The sequence below is a fragment of the Azolla caroliniana genome, unplaced genomic scaffold (genome assembly GCF_043228905.1).
Source record: "Azolla caroliniana isolate FFs.n. ecotype wild unplaced genomic scaffold, voAzoCaro1.0.p SCAF_3, whole genome shotgun sequence".
NCBI classification, from domain to species: Eukaryota; Viridiplantae; Streptophyta; class Polypodiopsida; order Salviniales; family Salviniaceae; genus Azolla; species Azolla caroliniana.
The window spans coordinates 2,465,699-2,493,603 of NW_028230438.1; the positions used below are offsets into that span (position 1 = coordinate 2,465,699).

General features: G+C 43.1%; 2 protein-coding genes across 2 annotated transcripts; both read right to left on the reverse strand.

Moving 5' to 3' along the window:
- Positions 1-147: 147 nt before the first annotated feature.
- LOC147865851 (putative UPF0481 protein At3g02645) lies at positions 148-1,941 on the reverse strand. Its single transcript, XM_087316198.1, has one exon. The coding sequence runs from the start codon at positions 1,754-1,756 to the stop codon at positions 449-451; it is 1,308 nt and encodes a 435-aa protein (XP_087172324.1). The 5' UTR covers positions 1,757-1,941; the 3' UTR covers positions 148-448.
- LOC147865852 (putative UPF0481 protein At3g02645) lies at positions 148-27,440 on the reverse strand. The gene is made up of 2 exons (XM_087316199.1): positions 25,766-27,440; positions 148-251 (listed from the first exon to the last, which is right to left on the reverse strand). Exon 1 carries the CDS (start codon positions 27,221-27,223, stop codon positions 25,916-25,918), a length of 1,308 nt encoding a protein of 435 aa, XP_087172325.1. The 5' UTR covers positions 27,224-27,440; the 3' UTR covers positions 148-251; positions 25,766-25,915.
- Between the last annotated feature and the right edge of the window lie 465 nt (positions 27,441-27,905).

Sequence of the window (27,905 nt, forward strand, 5' to 3'; positions counted from 1 at the left end):
AATGTTATAGACTAAATAGTTGTGATGCATTAAAAGATAACATCATTGTCTAATGAGACTCATACAAATTGTGCTTCAGTTTAATAAGGGAAAAGACAAGATGATTGCTTATTTAACAAATGCTTGTCACAAGATATTACTCAATAATACATTAATCATCAATTATTTATCATATATGTGTACAATATGGGATCCTAGCTTCCATGTTTGGCCATGTTTTTATGAGTCCATAGAATTCTTATTCCTTGTCACTCCAAATGCAAAAATAACGGAAATAACATACCATGAATTCCAAATGAATGTAAAACTACAGAAATAACAAAGCTCCCAAAATTTTGGCCCAAGATTTGATGGAGGTCCGATGGTTAAGTTAAGGCTTGGAATGGGTAATAGCCGGTCTCCAATAATGAGGATAGGAGCAGTAGAAACACCACAAGGAGCGAAATCATTAGCCATGGCTGAGAAAAATACTTCTCATAGCCATGGAACGCCCACGATTCTCATAGTCATCTAATACATCGTGTGTCATGTTGTCCCATCTCTCACATGCTCGAATGTCGACATTGGTGCACATGTTGTTCCACATCTCCACCAGCTTCTCATCACTCCCCAAGTAATTCTCTATCACCTGCGCCTTTGTCAAGATCGCTACATCCTCCGGAGTGTCGATGAGCGAGTCCATGATGGCAACATACTTAGTGAAATCACCATTACTTTTGGAGGTTTGTTCATGTGCAAGGAGGTTCCTCAACACATCCTCTGTCCTGTCATTCACGATAAGCCGTGGAAGATCGAATCGAAGGTTTGTCTTGTCGTATTTCATCACCGATATGCTGCCTACAATCACCCTGAACCGGATGCCGGCTTTTGAGAGCCGAGATGCTGTTGGCAGACGATCGCCAAAGATAGTTTTCTGTTGAGGTTCTTGCTTCCTCCAGAAAAGATTGCATAGTTGTGGGATGCTACATAAATTCATGGCGTCGCTTCCATTCTTTTGTAATGGCTCCCTGCAGACCCAAACATATAGGCAATCAAGTAGATGACTGCAAAGCCGAAAATCGGGAATTTCAAAACTCTTCACAAACTCTGCGGTGAAGGTCTCGACGACAAGGAATGGATCAATTGTTGCAACAGCATAAATCGCTTCTTGCTGAAGTTCATCCCCTTCGATTTTGGTTTTCTCTGGAAATGCCTCAATCAGCTTCTTTAGAAATGGCATGGGAATTTGGTTGCCCATCACAAACAAGTCCCTGACTGCTTGGTTGAATGTGATGTTATTGTTGCAGATCTTGCAGAACTGCGTGTGTTCCTTGAGTAAGAAATTCCATGCAGTTGGAATAAACCGAAGGAATTCACGAATGACAATGGTATCGACGGTGATCAAAAGTTGGAGGGTCTCAGAACTGTATTGGGGAAGATCTGAATAGTGATTGTGAAGATCAGAAGGGTCATAGAAGAGGCGTTTCATGAGCTCTTCCACATCTGATATGTCATGTGCTTTCATGAATTTATTCACACACGATGCCTTAACATCATAAAGAACAGAGCTCCCACTAAGCATTTCATGCAACGGTCCGATGGTCAGGATCTGAGGCCGATATGACTCTGGCTTCACATCCACTAATGCTTTTGGCGGCTTCGAAATCTCCGTGAACAGCCGTATACCATCATCAGTAGCATCAGTGGCCTTATTGATCCTTATTATCATGTCTTGTCTCCATTTGTTTTCTTCAGAAATGGATTCAGATTGATCCATAAGCTTGAGTTCCTTGTTGAAATTCCCTTAAACTTCTTGTTGATATTCAAATTGATATTCTCTTAATGCTTTCTTGCAGAAGTCTTTTCTTGCGGGAGATAAGAACAGAAAGAAAAATAAGAGAGAGGGAAGGGGAGATAAGAATGCCAGAATCATAGGTATGGAGAGAGACCATAATCATGCCAGATTATTTATACACAGAAAGCAAATATTCCAGTCTGTTTTATAGTCAATTCTTCTATAATTTCAGAAATCTCGTGGATGTATATTCTAGCTGTATAATTTTAAATCATTTTCTAGCTGTATAATTTTAAAATCCGCCCATATTTTAGTATCTTGTAGCATACTTATTTATAAATGGATTAATGATAGTTTGCTCTAACTCGCGATTCCATATTGCGAAATATAGGCAAAAACAATTGTGATTAATTGATTTCTAAGTCAAATGTATTGAAAGTTGAAAGTAACCTAGCACTGCATTATTGGCCTACAAGGAATCCATGTCACTATCCTAGGAATAAAAAGTCATAGGAATAAAAAGTCCCAGGAACCTCTAAGGTTGCTCCTGTAGATCCATGGTGTCTATCCTGTTTAGAAGAATCTGAAGGTGCGGGTTTTCGTCTACCTCATCATTTCATGCTACAGAGATCATGTTTTACCCTCCCAGAACGGCTAGATGGAGCCGACTGCTACAAAAGAAGAAAACATGAAACTGATTGATGAATGAGAGAAAGAAGGAAAAAAACAAAAGACAAAACATTGGTATATAATTAAAGAGAGCAAACAGACCATATAGATAAGAATAGCTTCGAACTAAGAGTTAAGAGCGGCTTGTGGTTGCCGATTCGATTCGGTTCAGTTCAGGCTTCATGTTCCTTAACTGTGATTGGGCTCACTTCGGAATGGCTCAAGCCAAACTGAACCGTTTTGGTCAAACCGGTTAGAGCATTATCAACGTGGCTACCGGTTTATGCTTAATCGATTTGGGGAAACCGATTAGCCTTAACTAGTATAGGAATGCAGTGGATTTTGTGGATAGTCAAACAATGTAGTAGAATATGCATTTGACGTGATGCCCTATATTTTATGGATTTCCAAAAGTTCTCTATATTTGAATATTTTGTGCATACTTTGTTTGATGACAACTGAATCCACTCATCTAAGACAAGACAACGCTTTAATACGAAATTTGGTCCTAGTAACATGAAGAAATGTTTACCGTTTGCTTTTCCAAGATGTTGCAACACAACCAAATATAAAGACCATCCCTAATGTTGAGCATGAGGAAGAGATTGATATTAACTTTTGGCAAGTACTTTACATGTTATGAAGGCATGGACAGCATTAACCTTATTCATGATGAAGTAAATTTATAGTCAACCTTTTGAAGTCATAAATAAATGTAATAAAATATTGGTGTAAAGGTTCGACCTTATTCATGATCAAGTAAATTTATAGGCAACCTTTTGAAGTCATAAATAAATGTAATAAAATATTCGTTTAAAGGTATTCAAAGCAGCCCATATAGGTCAATAAATGTAATAAAGTAGCCGGCTATGAAGAAATTCGAAGCAACCCGCATAGTTTGGATTGAATGATTTGAAGTGGCCTTTCAATTTGATGAACATAGTGAGAAAACTGTTGTCTACATTATTTCACGTAGATGCATCCTTCTCGTATTGATAATATATTGAAATGATTTATTTGGTATACCTTCCAAAAATTTGTGTTGAATTGCCTGCATTTATTTTTATTCAGGATATAGATGGCCTAGGCTATGGTGCCATATCAAGGTTTAATCATCTTGTTGATGGCTTCAAGCTATTTACACATCAATTGGCAAATTGTCCATCATCATTAATGGATATAATTTTCCCCTATTTTAATTACTTCTCTTATGGGTAACTTATTAAAGAAACATGAGAAGGCACATCTGTTCAGTAATATACATTGGTATGTCACAACAGGAGGAAGAAAATAAAAAGATCGCTCATATTTACATGAGGAGAAAGTTCCTCTTTATAAAGGCCAAGATTTGGCTTTTGAGCTAACTAGCTACTGGAACTAGCTAGTCGTTGGGCTAGCCGTTATAACTTTTAAACATTCTCAACACTCCCCCCTCAAGATGGGCAAAAACTATCCACGAAGCCCATCTTGTCACACAATCTAGTAAGACTTACTGGCCGAAGTCCCTTTGTAAGACAATCTGCTGCTTGATGTTCAGTAGAAACATGACCCAATTTTAATACTCCATTATCAAGCTTTTCCTTGATAAAGAATCTGTCGATTTCGATGTGCTTGGTTCTATCATGTTGTACCGGATTGTTGGCAATGTTGACTGTTGACTTATTGTCACACCACAAGATCATCTGATTTTCTTGATTCACCTTTAGTTCTACTAGGAGAGTTGTCAGCCATGACATCTCCGCAGCTCCTATAGCAATAGCCCTATACTCTGTTGCGACTGTTGACCTTGCTACTATTGACTGTTTCTTACTCTTCCAAGAGACCAGATTGCCTCCAACAAACATGTAGTATCCTGATGTGGATTTCCTATCATCACCACAACTGGCCCAATCAGAATCACAATAGCCCTCAATGTTAAAATGACCATGCTTTCTAAAGATTAATCCCTTCCTCGGGGCACCTTTGAGATATCTCAGAATATGGTACACTGCATCCATATGATCTTTCCTCGGAGCATGCATGTAGAGACTTACCACACTTGCTGCAAATGAAATATCTAGACGGGTGTGAGTCAAACAAATCAACCGACCTACCAATCTTTGTTACCTTTCACGATCAACTTTCTCTCCTGTAAGTTCAGTTAGCTTGATCTTTTCCTTGATTGGAGAAGCTACGGTCCTATAAGCCAACATTCTAGTTTCTATGAGAAGACCTAATACATATTTTCGTTGAGATAGAACAACTCCTCCTGCTCCACGAGCTACCTCAATTCCAAGAAAGTATCGTAGAAATCCTAGATCCTTCACCTCAAACTCTTTACCCATTTGCACCTTCAATTGGGCAATTTCTCCTTCATCGTTACTCGTGATAAGTATATCATACACATATAGAGCAAGTAATGTAGTATGCTCCTTGTGTTTTCGAAAAAATACTGTATGGTTTGCATTCGTTTGTTGGTATCCCATACCCACCATAGCCGTTCTTAACCTGTCAAACTAGGCTCGAGGAGATTGCTTCAGTCCATAAAGCGACTTCCTTAGTCTACAAACTTTACCTATTGTTTGAATTGTACCAAAACCTAGGGGGACATCCATGTACACTTCCTCCATCAACTCTCCATGAAGGAATGCATTTTTTATATCTAATTGATGTAATTTCCAATCCGTATTCACTGCTAAGCAAATAAGTGTTCTAACAGTGCTCATCTTTGCCACAGGTGCAAAAGTCTCATCGTAGTCAATGCCATATTTCTGACTATATCCTTTAGCCACCAATCATGCCTTGTATCGATCTATTTTTCTCTCTGGGGTCTATTTTTTTGTAAACACCCATTTGCACCCAACCGCCTTCTTTCTTGATGGTAGTGACACAATCTCCCAAGTTTTGTTCTTCTCAAGAGCTCTGAATTCTTCTTGCATGGTTGTTTTCCGTTTTGAATCTTCTTTAGCAACCTGCCAACACTTGGTTAAAGTGACAGAGTCTAATGATGCAATAAATGCTCTATGTGTAGCTGATATATTAGAATAAGAGATTAACTGAGCAATATCATGAGGAAAACCGTAACGATCAGGAGGGACTCTAGCATTACTGCGAGGGGTTCTCCTAATCTATGTAGGAGCAAGAGAGGAAATCATATCACTTGTGATTTCTGGGTTTGGGAGTTCTATAGGTATTTCAGAAATAGAGGCACGTCGGGACATGGAACTTGATGGCAAATGTGGCATTGAAGATGTGTTCATATTTCCTTCTTTCTGCCTCCTCCTGAAGATGTATACACCTTTAGCTCCCCCTCAACTTGAGTCCCAACACATATAGGCTCCTCGTCTTCGTTTCCTTCTTCTTCCGTACCTCCTACGCTCACTTCTTTCTCAACTGATGTAGGGATCAATAAAGGAATTGATCCTGTTTTTGGCAACCTCTCACCATTATCTCCTTCCCTCATATTTTCAATCTCAATTAAGTCATCAAAGGGTGAAGCTACCCCTTGTTTATAATATCGCTCTGACTAATCTCTTCTCTATTGGACTCCAACAAACATAGTTTTTTTGTGTGGTAGAGTATGCCACAAATACACATTTTATAGCTTTAGGATCAAGTTTTCCTATAGATGGTCTATTGTCCATTACAAAACACACACATCCAAACACCTTCAAAGGAAGGATTGCAGACTTATCGCCTTGCAACAACTCACATGGAGACTTCCACTCCAATACTCTAGAGGGCATTCTATTGATCAATGTGGTAGCTGTCAAAACTGCCTCTCCCACAACTGCTTTGGAACATTCATAGAGATCATCATGCTTCTCGTTACCTCTAGAAGATGTCAATTCTTAATCCGTTTTGTTTTGATGTATATGGGCATGTAGTTTGATGTTGTATTGCTTGATCTGAGAGGTATGCCCTCAATGTCATGTTAGCATACTCTGTTCCATTATCAGACCTCAACACTTTTACTACTACACCATATTGAGTTTCAACTTCTCTATGAAAATATTTAAAACAAGCAAATACTTCATTCTATTTCCTCATCAAATATAACCAAGTCACACAAGAGAAACAGTCAATGAAAGAGACAAAATAGATTCTATATCCATTAATAGAACTTGTGGAACATGGTCCCCAAACATTGCAGTGTATTACATAAAATGCATGGGAACTTCTATGACCTGAACTAGCATATGAGATTTTAGTAAGTTTACCAAATTCATATGCATCACAAACAAGTTTTGTATTATTAGACTTTTCAAAAAGGTGTGGATACACCCGACTCAAAATGTCATAAGTGGTATGTCCCATATGTTGGTGGTAAAGTATCAACAATTCCTCATAACTCATTTTAGATCCCCTTACATCTATTCCCTCTACCATAGATGTTAATGCGGAATCTAGCCCTTCACGATCCAAATACCATAGTCCGCAATGCCATGTGCCAATCCCAACTCTCCGACTTGTCCCTTTCTCCTGGAATATCACCTTGGGATTATCAAAAGAAACAACACATGGGAAAGATAGAACTTATGATAGAACTTATGGATAATAAGTTTACTGGGAAAGAAGGAGCATACAACACATTAGACAATGTCATAGAGTGGGTACATTTTACTTTACCTATACCCACTATAGGTTGTGTTGTATCGTTAGCAATTTGAATGCTTTTTGGCATTGATAAGTGAGTATACGAGGAGAATTCACTAGCATTACCTGTCACATGCCTAGATACACCAGAATCAATTATCCATTCTCGTGTAGAGCCAAGAGTATTTGTGTTGCCAGTACTTGTGGTTGAATAAGCATAGGGGGAATGTTACCTCTTGACATGAATGAAGTATCATTTGCGGCTCTTTGCGTCCTCCTAAGTCTTTTTAAGAGAGCTTGATCCTCTTCGGTGAACACCACCTTAGTTCCTTGCTACCATCAAGTTTGCTTGGCGACCTCCTCTTGCACCTCTTCGGCCCCCTCGACCACGACCTCTAGTTTGTCCACGTCCTCTATATTCTCTCTCCTTCGATGGTTTAGGGCAAGCATTCTTTAAATGAGTAGCTTCACCACAATTGTAGCATTTTCGATTTTCACTTCCACTTGAATTTGATACCATTAGTGTCGATCGCAGAGAGCAACTTCATTCTACTCTCCTCTTGTATCATAGTCGTAATTGCCTCATCAAGTGTGGGAATTTCAAAATTGGCTAGAAGAACTACCCTTCTGTGGTCAAATGACGGGTTGAGATGTTTCAAATATTGCATGGTTCTTTTTTGTGTAGAATTTTAGCACTTTTAAACTTTCTCAACACTTATAACAAATTATAGCACACTTGTAATGAAATTCTATTTTTCTTTTATTTTTATGTAGCTACATTTACCAATACTAAGTTATTTGGTAATCTTAGGAGCCTAGGACAAAGCTATTAGTTCTACATACTTTGGATCAAGCTTCATAATATCTATCAAACATAATAGTACCAAAATCACATTAGTACTATCAATGGGCGCAGTTTCGGCTTAAACCAAATTAAACCGTTAAGCTATGGTTTTAAATGGTTTAGCAGTTTATCAGTTCCAAAAAATTTTAAGGGTTTGGTTTGGGTTATAAAAAATGGTCCAGTTTTAGTTTAGTTTGGTTCTAAAACTCTAGTTTATAGGTTTCATTTAAAGGTTTTTGGGTTTTTGGTGAACTTTTTTATTTAAAGCTAGTATGCATAGTGATGAATGTTCCCCAAGCTTCGGGGAGTTTGCTTAGTACTAATCTAATCTTGATGTCTTCTGAGATACAATTGACGACGGTAGTTGCATCATCCATGGCTGCCTCCTAGGTTGATCAGAAGGTAGCGACATCTTCTTCTTCATGTAAAACACACATTTGACCTCTCATGCATACAAGACCAAACGCATATCATTGACAACGAAATCGATGTATTGACCTCATACGCATACTTAACATATGTATGTGAGAGTAATACATAATTGAAGTATTAATCTCGTGTGCATACGACACTAATCACATATTCAATATGTTACCCGTTCCTTTGGGTGAACACCTTCTATAGACCTACGACTATCGGTATCCAAGGGCGTGGTACGTGAAGGCTCGTAACAGAGGCGTCGTGAGGGAGAAAATGATCAGAGATAAAACACTAGCGAGATCTTGATAGGCGTCGACGGCGCTTAATTCAAAACAAAACACGAGAGAAAACACAGACTCATGGAGCAAAATGGGCACAAATCAGATCTATTACTACAACACCAAAAGGATTACAGAACACGGCCTACGGCCGGTGACCTTACAGGATTATCTAGTTACGATGGACTAAGCTAGGGCTTCCGTCTATATTTTCTGCCCCCTCCCCCCTGAGGTGCTCGACCTTGTTTAAATAACGTTTCCCCTAATACACAGCCGAGCCGTTGGTGGCCCGTGATACTCGGACTCGGTGTTCCTTCTTACTCGGTTACACTACCGCCGTTTGCTAATTTCCTAATTTTACATTTCTGTCCTCTGAACAACACCTGGCACGCCCGTGGGACAGGACCTTGTTCGTCAGGCCCACGACTTACAAAATACTAACAACATTACAAAAATTTCCTCTTAGGCGCTCCTTTCATTTCTCTTCTAAGATGTCGAGGATGTTTTCAGGGTTCGGGTGGTGGCAGAGTGGTTTGGTTGGATTGTCGGTGCGGGGGGTTAAGTTTGGTCCGGGGGTGTCATATCCTCTCGGGCGTCCGTCTCAGGTGCGGCCGATTCTTCTGGTGGTGGTGTGGGTTCGAGGGCGCTGACCTCTACTTTGACTGGATCTGGTACCGTGTGGGCGTCCTCGGGCGGTCTGTTGGTCGGGACGAGTTCCTCCTGTGCCGTGTTCGTGATCTCCTCACTGGGAGGTTCTTCCTTCTGCTCTGTGGCCGCTGGAGGGCTGGTCGGGATGGCTGCAAGTCGTTCTCGTTCGAAGGCTTCTGCTTCCAAGCGAAACAGCATCTGATCGTCGTTGAAGTCCTCCAGTATTTGCTCGATTGCCGCGGTGTGAGATTTTGCCCAGGATCTGTAATCCTCGTTTAAATCTGCACAGAGGTTTTGTATCCTGGCTTCGTCCATTTTGTAAAAGCTGCGACCCTCCTTCCGTCGGTTCTCGGCGTCGGCGCGTAAAATATGCAATTCGGCAGCTTGGGCTGCCCATTCTTCTCTTGCGCAACTTAATGTTTCCTCGACCTTTTTGGTGAGGTGTTGGCGCTGTTTCTCGATCAGTATTCTGATGCGTGTCTCATCCATGCCGGGTTGTGCTCGGACGGATGCCAATTCCTCTTTTAAGCCGTTGACCTCGGCCTGAAGCTTTTTTGCGAGTAGTTCATAGGTGGCTTGAGTGTTCTTTGCGTCCGCGGTTACGAGCTGGATAGACTGCTCGTAATGCTTTGTGAGCTCTTCGATAGCTTTCTCCCATTCTTTTTGACACGCGGCCCGGACCTGTTCCCGTTCGACGATGCTCTTTTCTTGTAGGGCGAAGTAGGAATCAGATAATTCGTCTTTTTGCTCCGAAAGTAGCTTGCATTTGATGAAAAACTCGTTAGCCATTTCTTTAAGGGTCGTACGCTGACTCTGCAGCTCGGCATTCTCCGCGATCATTTTCTCCTCCCGTTGGCGATTTCTTTCCTCTTGCCGGTGGTTCCAGTCTTTCACATTGTCGAGCACGGCCTGTAGGTCTAGGACATCCTTCTCTTTCTCTGCCACTGTGGCCGCGTATTCCTCCAGCTTGCTTTTGAGTTCTGCTTCTTTGCCCGCGGCTTACGCTTGTACCCGGCCCAGTGCTTCGTTCTACTCGTGTATCCTTTGGTCGGCCTGGGCTCTAATCTCAGCTATATGTTTCGAAGCTTCTTCTTTTAAGCGAGCCATGGCCTCTTGATGCCGTTGTTCGTGTCTCTCGGTCCGCCATTGCTCTTCTTTAAGCTCCGCTCGGTAATCCCGGAGCGGGGGTTCTGTCTGGGTTGCCACCTCCTTGGGTGGACTAGGGGGTGGTATCTCGGTCTTCACCATTGGCGTGGCCGCCTCGGTTGTTGTGCAGGCATTGACCATTTGTAACGATTGAATCCGTGACGGTGCTTTCATCTATCATTGTTATGCGTGGAGGGGCTGGGAGGGCCTCGGTGGTCGTGGCTGGAAGGCTCAAGAGTTGTTGTTCCGGCCGGTTTTGCTCCCAGGCTGCTAGTTTCTGTTTCACAGCGTGCCATAATTCCCTAGCCACCTTAGCCTGTTTTTGGGCTGTTTTTATCTTTCGGGCCAAGTCTTTGGCTGCCCGCGTAGTGCGATCCAGGTCCCTATATGCCTCGATAAGGGCCGTGTTCAACTCGGGGACCTCCATGAGGAGAGCGGCCTGTTTTGCCTGCTTCTTCCTCCCTATTTTTTGTAAAGCCTTGTCGTCCTGGGGCTCAATTTCACCTAATAGCGCGCGTCGAATCATTTTTGTTTCGGCGTGCTCTTCCGCCATTCGAGCGGTTGCCGCGACTTGGGCTCTGGTGAGGAAGTCGACCAGCTCGAATGTCGTACCGAGGCATAGGAGCGCGCTAAATTCGTAAGCCTCTGCGGGGAGGTCTTTATAACCGAGGACTTCATCCTCCGAGATCTGCGTAGTCTGCCCATTCTCGATCTTTCCCTGGTTCAACGATGCCTCCTCAGGGATGATGGCCAGGTTGCTCTAGCTGACAACTAAGGCTTGCTCGTGTTGTGGCTCTTTCTGTTCTGCCGAGGACTCTCGGTTGAGTCGTCTTCTCTTGCTCGGCTGGGTTTGGGGTTCCGGGGTCGATGGTGTCGTTTCCTCCGCCTGCTTCCTTTTCTGGGGTCATGGAGGTGATGTCTGATGTGTGTTGGGGCGTGGGCTAAGCCCTGGGGGAGTTACCGAGGGATGCGGCGTTGGCTGTCGAATGGTGACATCGTCTGCCGTGTTGTCCTCCCTGGCTATCTCCTCCTCCCATTCTTGGTAGGTCTCGGAAACTACCCTTTTTTGTTGGGGTTGGTTGGGTGGTGGTGCTGATGCGGGGTTTTGGTCGGTGGCCGGAGGTGAAGGCGATGTGGGCTCCTCCCATGCTTCGTGGCTGATGGCAACCAATTTCTGTCTCTGTCTTCGTGGTGGTGGTGGGGACGTGAGTGTCCGAGGGGAAGGAAGAGAGGAGGGTGGGTATAGAACCATCAAAAAGTGGGTAAGAACAGACAACATCTTCTTACCTGACTAGAATGAGGCTAAGGCGGTGCGGAGTCCTTCGCCTATGATGATTCCCCAATCGACTCTGTTTCCTTCATACGCGCTGATGATGATGGCTGCCTTGTTCTGCGGCATGCTCGTCGGGTTCGTATGCACGAACGCATACTCCATCAATATACGAGCAATCTCCCCGAAAGCTCTGTTGGGACCGCCATACGTGCGATATGCCTTCCCTGAGGCTGAGTACTCACCGAAGTACTCTTTCAGCTTCGATGCCAGGGGTATGTTGACCTCATGGTCCCCTCCCCGTTGTAGGTCCAAAGCAGCCCGAAGCACGTTGTTGGTGATGGCTTCGGGACAAATACGTTTAGCCACTCCTTGGGCATCCGGGTGTGCGGTGGCATCGATGATCTTCAGGTAACCGCCCATTCCTCGTTCCTGGAGCCAGGCGCGGGTTTCTGTTGAAGCGGTAAGAGGCATGGTGGAGATGGAGACGGGGTTTGACTGTGTGGAAGAGTGAGCAAGAGTGATGAGGCGAGGGCGAGACAACGGAGGAACAGCAGGAAGGGGAAGCTTGGCAGAGGGGCTATGAGAGCAAAAGAGGGCTTCAGAGCAAGAGCGTTTAGAGCAATGAGAGCGAGAAGGGGCTTCTGAGCTTGAGAGCTATGGAGGTTGGAAGCGATAATGAACTTCTGTGTATGTGCTTCGTTTTGGAAACGGTTTTAGTAACTTCCTCCTAGGGTTTTGTCCCCGAAGCGAATCCTGAAGATTCTGAGTCGTGGGTGCCATAATAAGTGACTAGCGCCACGTGTCCTGAAGGTGAGTGGGGTGCTACGAGTGCATGTGCTGAAGGTGAGTGCATGTGCTTAAATAGGTACTAAATGAGAGGTGGCTAGGGGTGCTCCTAAATTGTGGGTGCCTAGGTGGGTGGTGTAGGTATAGCTAATCGACGGTTAAACTATGATTAATCCTACCTACTTTATTAATTAAAAATGGGTGAGTCCTTATTAAGGCGGACACGTGGCCTCCTCCGTGGGGGTCTCCCGAAACTCGTTTGTGTCGTTTGGCTCGGTAAACGGGTTGGGTGGTGTAGTGCCTCGATATGGTCGAAGTCAGAAACCATTGGCCCAGCATTTGACAGTGTCGCCGGCGAGTGTGCCGAGCTGGAACGTCCCGTTGAACTCGTCGATAATCCAAAATGGACCGGTCCACCGAAATCTTAATTTGCCCGGCATTGACCCGAGTCGTGTTTGAAAAAGAAGAACCGGTTTGCTGATGGTGAGCTCCTCTAGCCCGTTTCGATGTCGATCCACGAAAGCCTTGCGTTGTCGTTGGCATTGTTCGAGTTGGACCATACTCTCTATCCTGTCTTCGCCGAGTTCGAGGAGTTGTTCCAGCCGGTATTGCTCGGATTGGGCCTCGGGGAGCCATGCTTTGACTTGAACTCGGAGGCTCGGGACTTGGACCTCGACGGGCATTACAGCTTCTAACCCGAACACCATTCGAAAGGGGGTTGATTGGATGCTGGTTTTGAAAATCGTACGATACGCCCACAACGCGCTCTGGAGTTTGTCATCCCAATCGGTCCTGTTTTCATTGACGATCTTCTTCAGTATGGTTTGGAGGATTTTATTGGTCGATTCCGCCAAGCCGTTCGCCTGCGGGTAGTATGGTGTGCTTTTCTTGTGCACCACCGCGTAGTGGTGTGTAAGCTCACGTATTATATGATTGATGAAGTGCCCACCTTGGTCACTAACGAGCTCGATTGGGCATCCGTAACAGCACCAAAGATGCTCATACACGAATTTAGCCGTGGATGCCGCCATGTTGTCTCGAAGAGCTTTAGACTCGACCCATTTGGTGCAGTAGTCTGTGGCAACGATAATATACATATTCCCTGTACGGGACGCAGGTGGTTTGAAAGGGCCTACAAAATCCAAACCCCATTTTTGAAATGGGTCCAACGGAAGAATCGGCTGGTGTGGGATGCGTGACTGTTCCATTGGTTGCCCCAATCGTTGGCACAAATCGCACTGCCGGCAAAACTCGTGAGCGTCTCTCTTCGTTGTCGGCCACCACAATCCACTTTGCCAAATCTTCCTTTCCATGGAATCCCTGGCGTAGTGCCCCCCAGCTATTCCCTGGTGGGCCTCTTGAAGAACGGCGTTCTTCTCGAATTGCCGAATCGCTCGGCGTCATATGCCGTCTGAGCCTTGGTGGTAGAGAATGTCCGAGACGAGGCAAAAATTCCGGCCACGCACTGCTAGACGTTTTCTCGTGTCAAGGGGCATGTGCTCGGGAAGTAAACCGGTAGTGAGAAAATGGGTCATCTCCGTGATCCATTCATCTTCGTTATCGTCTGGCATCGTGATCAGGTTAAATAGGTTGGCGTCCGGTAGCTCGTCGTACGTTGTTTTCGCCGGTTCCCCTGACTCAAGACGGCTCAACTAGTCGGCGACGGCGTGTTGTACCCCGGGTCGATGCTGAATCTGGAAGTCAAACTCTTGGAGTAGGAGCATCCACCGAGCCAACCATCCGGTGAGGGCTTGTTTATTGACCAAATAAAGAAGGGTCGGGTGATCCACGTGAAAGGTAAACTTCCGGCCCAAGAGGTAATGCCGGAATTTATTGATGCTATAAATCATACCGAGGGTCTCCCACTCGATGGTGGAGTAATTCTTTTCTGCGGTCGAGAGCCGTCGGCTGGCGTAGTAAACGGGCCTATACCAATTCGGGGGTGTGCATTGCATCAGGGCACTTCCGATGGCGATGTCTGAAGCATCTACGAAGACATGAAACGGTTCAGACCAAAATGGAGGCAGGACCATCGGGGCATGTGAGAGCATTAGTTTCAGGGTCTGATAGGCCATGTCCTCGATTGACGTCCATTGGAAGGGAAGGTGATGGACTGCCGCGTGTAAAGGTGTCGCGAAATGGGCCACGTGTCGTATCATTCGGTTGTGTCACCGGATCTGTCCCAAAAATCAGCTTAGTGCCTTAGCGTTTGAGGGTGCGGAAGCGGTCAAGATGGCCTTTACTTTATCCGGGTCCATAGCGATGCCTTCTTGACTGACAATGTGGCCGAGAAGGTTGCTGCTGGTAACTAAGAACGCGCATTTCGCCGGGTTTAAGCTCAATCGAGCTTGGCAACATCGGTCCAGGCAGAGTCGTAACTAGGTCATGTGTTCCCGTCGATGGCCATACACGGCGAAATCGTCGAGAAATACTTGCATGAACGCCGGGATGTAGTCATGAAAGATTTCGGTAATGATGTGCTGGAACATAGCCGGCGCCGTTTTTAGACCGAACATCATTACTTCTGCTACCAAAACACCCCATTCCGTGACAAAAGCGGTTTTCTCCTGATCGTTCGGGTGCATTCGTATCTGGTTATAGCCGCTGAACCCATCGAGGAAACTGTAGCATTCGTGGCCGGCTACCCTGTCGAGGACACTGTTCGTGAAGGGGAGAGGGAAACCGTCAGTGACTGTTGCTGCGTTAAGCTTCCGATAGTCGACGCAGACGCGGATTTTTCCATTCTTCTTTGGGACTACTACGATCAAGCTCAACCACGTGGCCCGTTTAACAGGGTGAATGAAGCCCACTCGTAGTAGTTTGTCGATTTCCTCTTTGACTTTAGCGGCGTAGTTGGGGTTCATCCTGTAGCGCCTCTGTTGAACCGGGCGAGTGTCGAGTACGAGGTGGATTTGATGTTGGTAGTATTGAGGATCCAGCCCCTTCATATCGGTGTAAGACCAAGAGAAAACATCCTAGTAGTCGATGAGCAATCGTACGAGGGATGCCCGTTCTCCGGTTGGTAGATTATTGGCAATTTGTAACATACGGGGATTCTCGTCCGAGCCGAGGTTTATTGTTTCCAGGGTTGATGCTTTGACTCGTTGTGAAATGGCGAGTTCGCGTTCGAAAGCGTCCCGAGCATGGCGTAGCTCGGCAACTGTGGTTGGATCTGGTTCATCTTGGGGTGGTGATTCCTCCGTGACTTCCTCGTCTTTAGGTGGCTCGATGGTTGGTAAGGCATTGATTTCAAAGAGAGGGATGATCGTGGGATGATCATCTAGGAAGTTATCGACCTCCTCATCGGCCAAACCGTCAAGCATATGGACCCCTTCCGCGTATAACGGCGACGTGTTGAGGGCGACGGGGACTCGTTCTTCAGTGATGATTCGGACTTTTGTCTTGCCTCTTCGGAACGAGATCATGTTGCGTTGCCAATGTTGCTTGATATTCGCTGTACGCAACCATGGTCGACCTAGTAACATTGGGTAGGCGCCTTGTGTCTCCAGTCTTAGTACGACGGCCGAGATCATGAACATGTGGCCTCCGAGTGTGAAATCGAGATGGCAGATTAAACCAATGGGGCGAACGGAGCGGGTGTTGGCCATCCGAAGCCAAAAGGGGCATGGTTCCCATTGATTCAGGCCAAGGTTGTGACACGTTGACTCACTAATAACGTTTACGTCGGATCCGCCGTCGATGATGCATCCGTGCAGGTCCTGGCCCTTAATGATGATTCGCACGGCTAGGTTCTGAGAATCCATGACTGGTGGACCTGTGCCTGCTTCGGTGAGGTGTACCGGTGGTGTCATGGGCTTAGTATTGGCTTGGAGTGCTGCCAGGGTGTCCCGAAATCTCGGCATGAGTGGTAACAGTTTATGTAGGGGCAGGGAGTTGCGGGAGTTGGTAAGAACATCCCATAGTTGGTCGTCCTCTGTCGACGTGGATGGTACCGAGGTTTGTGGTGCTTCGCTGGGCACGTCTCTCACGTCAGTTTGCATGCGCACGACATTCTTTTTATTGGCCGTGTCAATCCATTCTTTTGCTGCCTGACGGACTTCATCTTGGATTTGCCACTTTGTAGTCTGCACTTTACTCCGGGTAGTGACAGTTTGAACATCGGCCATGATATTGTTCACCGCAAGTGCTTTGCCACAGTCGGTTGTTGGGCATTGCGTGGCATAGTGGCCGAGTTGGTTACATTTAAAACACGTAACGTTGGCCGAGTTGCTGGTGTCAGCTCGGTCCGTGTGTGGGAGCTGTTGCGGTTGATTCCCTGTCCCGTTTGGTGGTGAGTTGGTCCAAGGTGCATTGGTGTTCCTCTGGTCGTTTGGAGGAGCATCTCGTCGGCTGTTGTCATTGTTCCTTCTATTGTTGCGTGAGTTGCGGTTTCCGTTTCGCCGATCATTACGTGAGTTCCTCCGATCATACCTGTCATCCCGATCATCGTCGTAACGATCATAATCGTCGTTCCGGTCGTCGCGATAGCGATCCCGGCGGTCATCTCAACGGTAATCGTTGTCCCAGCGTCGTCTATCCGGTGATCGTGGTCGATCGTTATCGTTGTCTCGGTAGGAATTACGCTCATCCTGTCAAGAGTACGTTTTCCTGGGTTCGATCTGGCGAACTGGTGCGGTCGTAGTGCGATTGAGCATGTTGTACTCGCATTGTTCGACGGTGTGAGATCGCGATTGGCAAATTGGACACTGTGGGCGATGAGGGCAATCAAGATCTAGGTGACCCGAGCCTGAACAGATCGTGCATTGGAGGGCTTGGTGAAAGCGGTTGTCCTCCTGTGGAAGGGCATTCTGTAGGGAGGTCATAGAGAAGGCCGCGCCATGTTGGGATCGATCGAGGGCGAGGACTCGCGCTATGACTTCCTCGATAGTTTGGTTGGCAAAATTTGTAAGTGCGAGAGTCGTTCGGAGAGGCTCTCGTAAACTGGACAGGAAAGTGTCCAGTATATGTTGTGCCGAGACATCGTCTGCCACTTGTCGGTATAGATCTTGGAACCGGATCGTGAACTGCGCGACCGTTGTCGTGAAGATGCGCGTGCGAGCGTGCTTCGCTTGAGCGGGACCACCGGGGTTTTGGACCAAGAGGATGTCCGTCAAGGTATTGAGAAGAGGACGATGTGAATGTAAGATTGGAGGAAGACCTATTACACTTGAGAAGATTGAAGATTGTACACTTTCAGAAGTAGATAAATAATTACAAGATAGATGCGAAGAAGAAGAAATAGAAGCTTATATTATTGATGGTGATGATGATGGTCATATCATATTGGTCATTCGTTTGTTTCCTACGGAATACTGAATATGAGAAAGAAATATAGAATATCTAAAGCACTTAGTAGTAGCTTTAGTGGTAAGGTAATTGCCTCTTATCTTAGAGGTGCAAGGTTCAAATCCTACTTGCAACCCTCTACATGCACTCAATGCCATTGTGACCTAGGTTTATTTATTTTCATTTTTACAAGTATTCGTGAAATGTGTGTGGATCCTCAATTTTTGACTTTTTCTCGCACTAGAAATGCCACATCACGACTCCGTTCCATGCGGTTCTTGGCATATCGAGAAGAATTGTTGTAGCAGTTCCCGTTTGGGCACCTCGCGATGAAAAAGTTCAAGGAACTTTGTGCGCACGATTTGGAAGGTGGTTCCCTCTCCTAGTTCAAGGCGAGAGTACCATCGTGCGGCCGGTCCATCGAGGGAGAGTGTGAACTCAGCAACCTTTGAGGCATCGATTTCGGCCAGCGTGAGGCGGCGCGTTGAGTGGTTCGCCTGCCACGTGGATATGAAGGCACGAATGTGTGACTCCGCGTCTGGTCCGTTGGTGTATCGTGGGTATGGGTACGGCATGATGTCGTACTCTGGGTCTTCTGGTAGCACCAGGAAAGGGTTTAGTTCCGGTTGATTGACTTCCGGAGGGCTCGGCGGGGGTTTTGGTGGTGAATCAACTCGCGATCAAGTGTCCGGTGGCGAGGATTGCACTGGGGAAGCCTCTGATTGCTCGGGAAAAGATTGGTCAGTGACCGCCGAGTCGGAAGATCCTTCGACTGGCTCAGGGCGTCGGGCAGGTGGCCGAGACCTCGTGGTGCGAGGGGGCGACGTAACGGCGGCTGGTGGTTACCTTCAACGAAGTTCGCTGTGCACTCACAGCTGTAACCGGGCGTGCCAAATTGTGTTACCCGTTCCTTTGGGTGAACACCTTCGATAGACTTGCGGCTATCGGTATCCAAGGGCGTGATACGTGAAGGCTCGTAACAGAGGCGTCGTGAGGGAGAAAATGATCAGAGATAAAACACTAGCGAGATCTTGATAGGCGTGGGCGACGCTTAATTAAAAAAAAAACACGAGAGAAAACACAGACTCATGGAGCAAAATGGGCACAAATCAGATATATTACTGCAACACCAAAAGGATTACAGAACACGGTCTACGGCCTGTGACCTTACAGGATTATCTAGTTACGATGGACTAAGCTAGTGTTTCCACCTATATTTTCTGCCCCCCCCCATGAGGTGCTCGACCTTGTTTAAATAACATTTCCCCTAATACACAGTCGAGCCGTCGGTGGCCCGTGATACTCGGACTCGGCGTTCCTTCTTACTCGGTTACACTACCGCCGTTTGTTAATTTCCTAATTTTACATTTTTGTCCTCTAGACAACACAATATATGTCAAATGAGGTATTGACCTCATACACATATGTAAATGTTTTATACAACCAATTGATTACCACTACAACATCATTGCATTAATGAAAAAATTACAAATACACTATATACATGATTCGATGGGAGAAGAAAAAATAGAAAAAAACTAAGGAAAGAGTTACCGAAGTTCTTTGTTGATCGTTGTGTGGATCAAGGGTGACCGCACATCAATCGATCCCCATCAATCATGAAGACAAAAGACAACAAAAGAAACATTAGAACATGAGCTCGGATACCAACAATTAGACACATGAACTAATGTAAGCATAAAATAAGGATAAAAGATAGATAGATAGGTAGAAAGGAGAGAGAGAACGAAGGGTGTCGATCCACCCGACCACCCCCGAGCGAAGGGATCGAAACGGACTCGAGCCTCGATCGGCGTCCCCGTCTCGACGTAGTCAACAAGATGATCAAATGAGGGTAACTAGGCCTCTTATTTATAGCGATATCCAAGGCCCCCAGGCAAGTTCACACTTGGCCTAATGGGTTGTCTCAATCTCGAGGATTAAAAGTAATTCTCCCTTTCTTTACACTCTTGTTTAACCCTCACACTTATCCACGTGTATAGAATACTACGGTAAATTCTCACCATGGGATATTATATGGTCATGCCCGTAACAATGGTACATCGAGTTCTTGCTTAAATCTATTGCACTTTGCCTGTCACAAAATATCATATAAGTTAGTTGACTTAAACCCAAATCTGATGAGGTAAAATTTCATCATGATTAGCTTCAACCCTATTATTTATAATACCTGGTTCATCAACATCCTCACGGTTTTCATCTTGTTGGGAAGCATCTCCATATGTAGCATCTTGGAGATGCAGCATCTTTGGTCCTAGAAATCGGGTTAAAATCAATAAGCCCACCATCTTCTTGAGTGTTAGATTCTTTGACCTTCTCAATATCTTGGATAGTTTGATCCTCAATGAATACCACATCACAACTTCGAAGAAGCTTGCTTTCTATTGGGTCATAACATCTGTAACCAAACTCATCTTGGTCATAACCAATGAAAATACATTCTTTAGATTTAACATCGAATTTAGACCGTTCATCTTTAGGTATATGTACAAAGCATTTACACCCAAACACACGTAAATGATCATATGAAACCTCTATTAAGAACGTCACCTTGCAATGCAACAGTAGGAGATAGGTTAATAACATGTGCAATGGTACTCAAAGCCTCACCCCAAAAGGATTTGGATAACTTCGTCGAGAGCAAGCATCGAACTCTTTCAACTAGAGTCCTATTCATCCTTTCCGCCAAGCCGTTTAGTTGTGGGGTTTTTGGTGGTGTCCTTTGATGCTTAATCCCATGCTCTCGACAGTATGCATCGAAAGCTCCAAGGTATTCCCCACCATTGTCAGTGCGGATGCATTTCAACTTTTTTCTTATCTCTCTTTCTACAAAAGCATGAAATTCTTTGAGCACATTAAATACTTGGTCCTTAGTTTTCAATGTTTGAATCCAAAGTTTCCTAGAATAGTCATCAATAAAAGTAACAAAGTAAAGTGCACCACCTATTGATTTTACCTTTAAAGGACCACAAACATCTGAATGTACCAACTCAAGTACCTCTTCCTTTCTTGAAGAAGAATGTTGTTTGAACACGCCTCTTCTTTGCTTTCCTACCACACAATGATTGCACATGTCTATCTTGGCATCTTTTAGACCCGGAAGCAAGCTTTTCTTTGCTAGACAATCAAGCCCCTTCTCACTAATATGAGATAACCTTTTATGCCATAGCTCTGACATATTGTTGCTTTTAGCTGCATTCACAAGATTAGTAGAGATAGATGCTTGTAATAAATACAAACTAGAGCATTTCTTACCACAAGCTACAACCAATGAGCCCTCAGTGAGTTTCCATTGTCCCCTTCTCACTAATATGAGATAACCTTTTATGCCATAGCTCTGACATATTGTTGCTTTTAGCTGCATTCACAAGATTAGTAGAGATAGATGCTTGTAATAAATACAAACTAGAGCATTTCTTACCACAAGCTACAACCAATGAGCCCTCAGTGAGTTTCCATTGTCCCTCATTGAAGATGCTGCAATAGCCATCATCATCTAATATGTCGGTTGAGTGTTTAACAACCATAATGCATAAATATCATCATCAAATTTCACTCCCATACCAAAACGTTGGTCAAAACATCCTTGAAATTCATTTAGATGATCTAAAATCGAATCACCTTCTTTATACACTAAATGCATTGCTTGTTTAAGCAAAAATAACTTATTGTTACCTATATTTGATGTATACAATGTTTCGAGTTTATTCCATAGAGCTTTGGCATTCGTTTCATTCACAATATGGTTTAAGACATTATTTTCCACCCATTGTCGAATAAAACCACATACCTGTTGGTTCTCGAAAAGTAATTCCTCGATGCTTTTGCTCTCTGGTTTTGCATCTGAATAAACAGGTAAGTGTAGATTTTTCACAAAAAGAAGATCTTTCATGTTACCGTTCCATTTGTGGTAGTTGGTGCCATTCAAGCAAACCATTGTGGAAAACATTTCCTCCATAAGAAGTGCTCAACCTCGGCTCTGATACCACTTGATCCGAAACTTAGTAGCACTTAAACACTTATGTAAAATAGAAATATGGTGTGCAAGACTTTAAAAAAAAGAAACAAGAAAGATACACAACAGATTCTATGCACAATACACCACAAATTTTAACATGGAAAACCCTCAAAAGAGATAAAATCACGGGACCTAGTCCTGAACTAATTCACTATCAAAATAAACCTAATACACCAACGTTCTACTCTAAACAAGTTAGAGAGTACTATGAGCAATCAAGGAATATGATGTTTTCTCCAAAAATATGAACTCAACAAAAAAGACACAAAAACCACCAAAACTCAGAGCACGTGGTTGATGACGGAGGCGGTGATGTCCAAATGTGTGAGTGTGCTGGTGTACTTGAGAAAGATTGAAGGAATAAGCTAAGAAAGAGAGTAGGGGCTCTCTGAAATCAGTTTTTCTCAATTACAGTAGAGAAAATGCTCAATTTCCCCCTTTTTAACACACTTTCACACTATTTTAAAAAAAACAAGTTTTCGGCGTCTAAGGCCCATTCCATTTACATATTAATGTGGACATAAAAAACCTAACAATTATGTTATTGTCGGTATTTAATCTCGGATGGAAACTCGTAACAAAATCTGAATGCCACACAGATCATAATTTGGGAAGAAGAAAGTTGAAATATAGGAGACTTATGAACAAATAAGAAGTTAGAACTACAATGTAAAGCAGAAATGCTCTAAGTTTACTATTTTGTTGATTGAGTGACCGAATCAGCTAATGACCAAAAAGAAAGTGATGGTTATATTTATTTTTGAATAAATAAATAAATATATAAATAAAGGAATGAATAACTAAACATATATATCTATGTATGTATATAGGAACAAAAAGAGATGTTGCACAAAAGAAAAAAGTTGTGACTAGGAGAGGGCACGCACAAAAGAAAGGAAAGAACATCGAGAGTGTGGGAAACAGAAAAGATAGAACAGAAAGCAACAAATCAAGAGATACACCTAGAGAGCACGAGAGCAAGAAGAGAGCATTCTGTAGAAGAGAAGATAAAGATTTGTGAGTGGTTGTTCATGTCGTCAAGAACCAATGACCATACAACACGTTTCTTATCCTTTTGTATCAAGTTCCTTGTTCTCTTTTTTATTTTGCATTTCTACATTTTTGTTGTTTATTCCACCCAATAGGGTGAAGATTGTTGCCAAGGTTGTTGCCTTGAGGCATATGTATTCCTTTAAAGAAAACTAGAGAGGTTGTACTCGGTTGTACTCAAAATCTAGTAAAATTATTTGGAACCTAAGTTTCCCATGGTTTTTCCCAATTTGGGTCTCCACGTAAAATTTGGTGTACTATCATTTTTGGTTTGGTTGCTTCTATTGTTAACTGAGCTAGTGGTCTAAGCTAATCCAGATTCATCCTAGAGTATTCCCAGCAAGTGGAGTAAGAGCGGAGGTTCATACCTCCCGCACAAGATTGGAATATGGATGAATCTTTTCGTGGATGATTAGCTTGATTAGACCAAACTACACAATATGGAAGTCAAAGATGCGCGACATTTTGTTATGCAAAGACTTGTGGTTGCATGTACAGTGTGGTCTGGACAAATAAAATAAAAAAGATGCATCGACTTGGGAAGTCATGCATCTAAAAACAAGTGCATACATAAGATGTTGATTCATAGCCATAAGTCTGTACAACAACTTTGATGTTGAGGCGAAAGCAAATATATTGTGGAAAAAAATAGAAAGTATGTTTGAAACCAAGAATGTTCTGAATAGAGTCTCTCTATTCAAAAAGATGGTAAGGCTGAGATATCGTGATAACTCTAGTATGGTTGAGCACTTGAATCAAACTATGTCTTTAGAAATACCTCTAGCAGATGAGGTAGTGGGTTTATTATTGTTAGGGTCTCTCCGAGATAGTTGGGAAACACTTGTGCTGACACTAGGGAACTCAACACCACAAGGAAAGCAGCTAACATTGGTACACTTAAGTCAAGTCTTCTTAATGAAGCCCACTAATGTGTTGGTGTAATGGTAATGGGGGGACACTCCAACCGCCAGGTTGGAGGTTCAAGTCTCCCCGCACCAACAGACATGTGGTACCTAAAAAGGCAGTCTGTGCCCATAAGTGACGACGACGAAGATAGTGGCAATGATGCAAGGGTGGTTTGTGCCCGTAAGTGGTGATGAAAGATGGTGGCAATGACGTAGAAGGGTGGTTTGTGCAAGTAAGTGATGACGATGAAAGATAGTGGTGACAATGACGATAATGTTGGTTGTTTTGACGATGAAGATGGTGAATGTAGCTTTTCTACAAGTTGCATGATCGAACTGTTTTGACGATGAAGATGGTGAATGTAGCTTGTCTACAAACAAGTTGCATGATCGAACGTGGTGCGAGTCTCATCATATCTCCTAGAGATAATCCTACACAAGTCTCATCATATCTCCTAGAGATAATCCTACACATGTGTCTCACACCCGTACCAGATGGTATATCTCTAAATAGAAAATAATATTAATATTAATAATAAAACATTCTCTAAATAGAAAATAATATTAATATTAATAATAAAACATGCCTCTAAATAGAAAATAATAATAATATTAATAATAAAACATGCCTTCATAATAATATTAATAATAAAACATTCTCTAAATAGAAAATAATATTATTATTAATAATAAAACATGCCTTCGTGTGAGTTGTAGAAAATAAAACACAACAAAAAGACTGTGAATCTAGCTTTCAGTATAGAGTCTTGGTCAAGAAAACAACCCCAATAACTTTAAAGGGTGGTGTAATTCCAAAAATAGTAAAGACCTTAAGAAAGACTTTTCATGGAGTTATTGTGGTGGTCCAAATCACTAGGAAAGAGATTGTTGAAAGAAGACGAGGGAGCAAAAGAATGGAACTAATGACAACAAGAAAAATGACCCTACAATAGCCACAGTGATGGTGACATTGTTATTGTTTGTCCTGATGCTTGTGTTATTCAGCATGCAACAAATCGATTGGATAATGTACTTGTGAGCCCTGTATCGGGAGATGTTAGCATCATATGCCGGTGGTGCCACCTTAAAGAATTTGAGAGTGACATCTTCATCTTTTGACACCATGTCACTCGGATCTTCTTTCCTTGCCTTTGATATCATGTCCGCCATGGAGTTTTTCTTTGTACTATTAGATGGACCTATGGATTCATTGATTTGATGTATGTGATCAATCTTAGCATGAATTATGGACACTGTCGAGACCATCTTCATTCATCAATTCTTATTGTCTACAACCCAACCTATCCAAAGTGTCAGCAATTACATCGCCACTTTCCACTTTAATGAGCTTACATTCCATGTGAGATTGTTGAGGGACTTGTAACACTTGTTGTTGTCCAATGATTGGAGTAAATTGAATGACGATTTGAACAATATAGACCACATTTATCAACATCAAATAATGAACCTATAATGTCTCTTTCTTAACTCTAGCTATTTAGAAGTCTACAGTCTGACTTTCATCCTACCAAATGGTTATTTGTGTTGTCCGTCAATTGTTAATATTGTGGTTATTTTATGGTAGACTTCACCACAAAGATTCACCATACCACAAACAAAGAGGGTTAAAAAAGCCCCATGGGTTTGTGGCATGTTATGGAAAGGGAATCAAAAAAGTGGCATTTGTGTACAAATTACTAGCTTATATTTCTGCAGAGGAATGACCTCTTGTGGAAATATTTAGATATGCACTATGTGGCCACTACTGGGCACTCTATACTAATGATATAGACTAAATAGTTGTGATGCATTAAAAGATAACATGATTGTCTAATGAGACTCATACAAATTGTACTTTATTTTAATAGGGGAAAAGACAAGGTGGTTGCTTATTTAACAAATGCTTGTAACAAGATACTCAGTAATACAGTAATCATCAATTATTTATCATGTATGTGTACAATATGGGATCCTAACTTCCATGTTTGGCCATGTTTTTATGAGTTCATAGAATTCATAATCCTTCTCACTCCAAATGCAAAAATAACGGAAATAACAGACAATGAGATTACAAATGAATGAAAAACAACAGAAATAACAAAGCTCCCTTAATTATGGCCTAAGATTTGATGGAGGTCTAATGGTTAAGTCTTGAAATTGGTAATAGCGGGTCTCCGATAATGAGGATAGGAGCAGTAGAAACACCACAAGCAGCGAAATCATTAGCCATGGCTGAGAAAAATACTTCTCATAGCCATGGAACGCCCACGATTCTCATAGTCATCTAATACATCGTGTGTCATGTCGTCCCATCTCTCACATGCTCGAATGTGGACATTGGTGCACATGTTGTTCCACATCTCCACCAGCTTCTCATCACTCCCCAAGTAATTCTCTATCACTTGCGCCTTTGTCAAGATCGCTACATCCTCCGGAGTGTTGATGAGGGAGTCCATGATGGCAACATACTTAGTGAAATCACCATTACTTTTGGAGGTTTGTTCATGTGCAAGGAGGTTCCTCAACACATCCTCTGTCCTGTCATTCACGATAAGCCGTGGAAGATCGAATCGAAGGTTTGTCTTGTCATATTTCATCACCGATATGCTGCCTACAATCATCCGGAACCGTATGCCGGCTTTCGAGAGCCGAGATGCTGTTGGCAGACGATTGCCAAAGATAGTTTTCTGTCGAGGTTCTTGTTTCCTCCAGAAAAGATTGCATAGTTGTGGGATGCTGCATAAATTCATGGTGTCGCTTCCATTCTTTTGTAATGGCTCCCTGCAGACCCAAACATATAGGCAATCAAGTAGATGACTGCAAAGCCGAAAATCGGGAATTTGAAAACTCTGCACAAACTCTACGGTGAAGGTCTCGACGACAAAGAATGGATCAATTGCTGCAACAGCATAAAACGATTCTTTCTGAAGTTCATCCCCTTCATTTTTGGGTTTCTCTGGAAATGCCTCAATCAGCTTCTTTAGTAATGGCATGGGAATTTGGTTGCCCATCACAAACAAGTCCCTGACTGCTTGTTTGAATGTGATGTTATTGTTGTTGATTTTGCAGAACTGGGTGTGTTCCTCGAGTATGGCATCCCAAGAAGTTGGAATGAACCGAAGGAATTCACGAATGACGATGGTATCGACGGTGATCAAAAGTTGGAGGGTCTCAGAACTGTATTCGGGAAGATCTGAATAGTGATTGTGAAGATCAGAAGGGTCATAGAAGAGGCGTTTCATGAGCTCTTCCACATCTGATATCTCATGTGCTTTCATGAATTTATTCACACACGATGCCTTAACATCATAAAGAACAGAGCTCCCACTAAGCATTTCATGCAATGGTCCGATGGTCAGGATCTGAGGCCGATATGACTCTGGCTTCACATCCACTAATGCTTTTGGCGGCTTCGAAATCTCCGGGAACAGCCGTATACCATCATCAGTAGCATCAGTGGCCTTATTGATCCTTATTATCATGTCTTGTCTCCATTTGTTTTCTTCAGAAATGGATTGAGACTGATCCATTTTATGTCCAAGCTTGATTTCCCTGTTGAAATTCTCTTAAGCTTCTTGTTGATATTCAAATTTATATTCTCTTGATGCTTTCTTGCAGAAGTCTTTTCTTGCGGGAGATAAGAACAGAGAGAAAAGTGTGAGAGAGAGAAGGGGAGATAAGAATGCCAGAATCATAGGTATGGAGAGAGACCATAATCATGCCAGTTTATTTATACACAGAAAGCAAATATTCCAGTCTGTTTTTTAGTCAATTCTTCAATAATCTCAGAAATCTCGTGGATGTGGATGAGCTGGGTATACCAAGAAAAGTCAAATCATTGGTTTGTGGATGTGCAGGAACTTTTCTCAATACATACTCCCTGCCATTCTTTACTTTATATTATTCGCAAGCTTGATCTTAATTTTAGAGACAAAGTTTTCCTTTTCGTGAGTCGAATTGGTTAGATTTGATTGTGCCGCTCTCTGTTGATTAATGATAGGAAATACATCAGTAATAACAATACATTTATAAAACACAAATATTGATCAAATAAATTTTCCCAACGTATACGAAATTGGATTAGAATTTGATCTCAAATCAGTAGAAAATGGGATGAATTGACTCAATTCGTTTACATAGTGCAATTGTTTGACAGGAAATAAGAACAAAAAAATAAACTGAAACTTTGGGAGTGTCTGAGTAGTTTGTCGT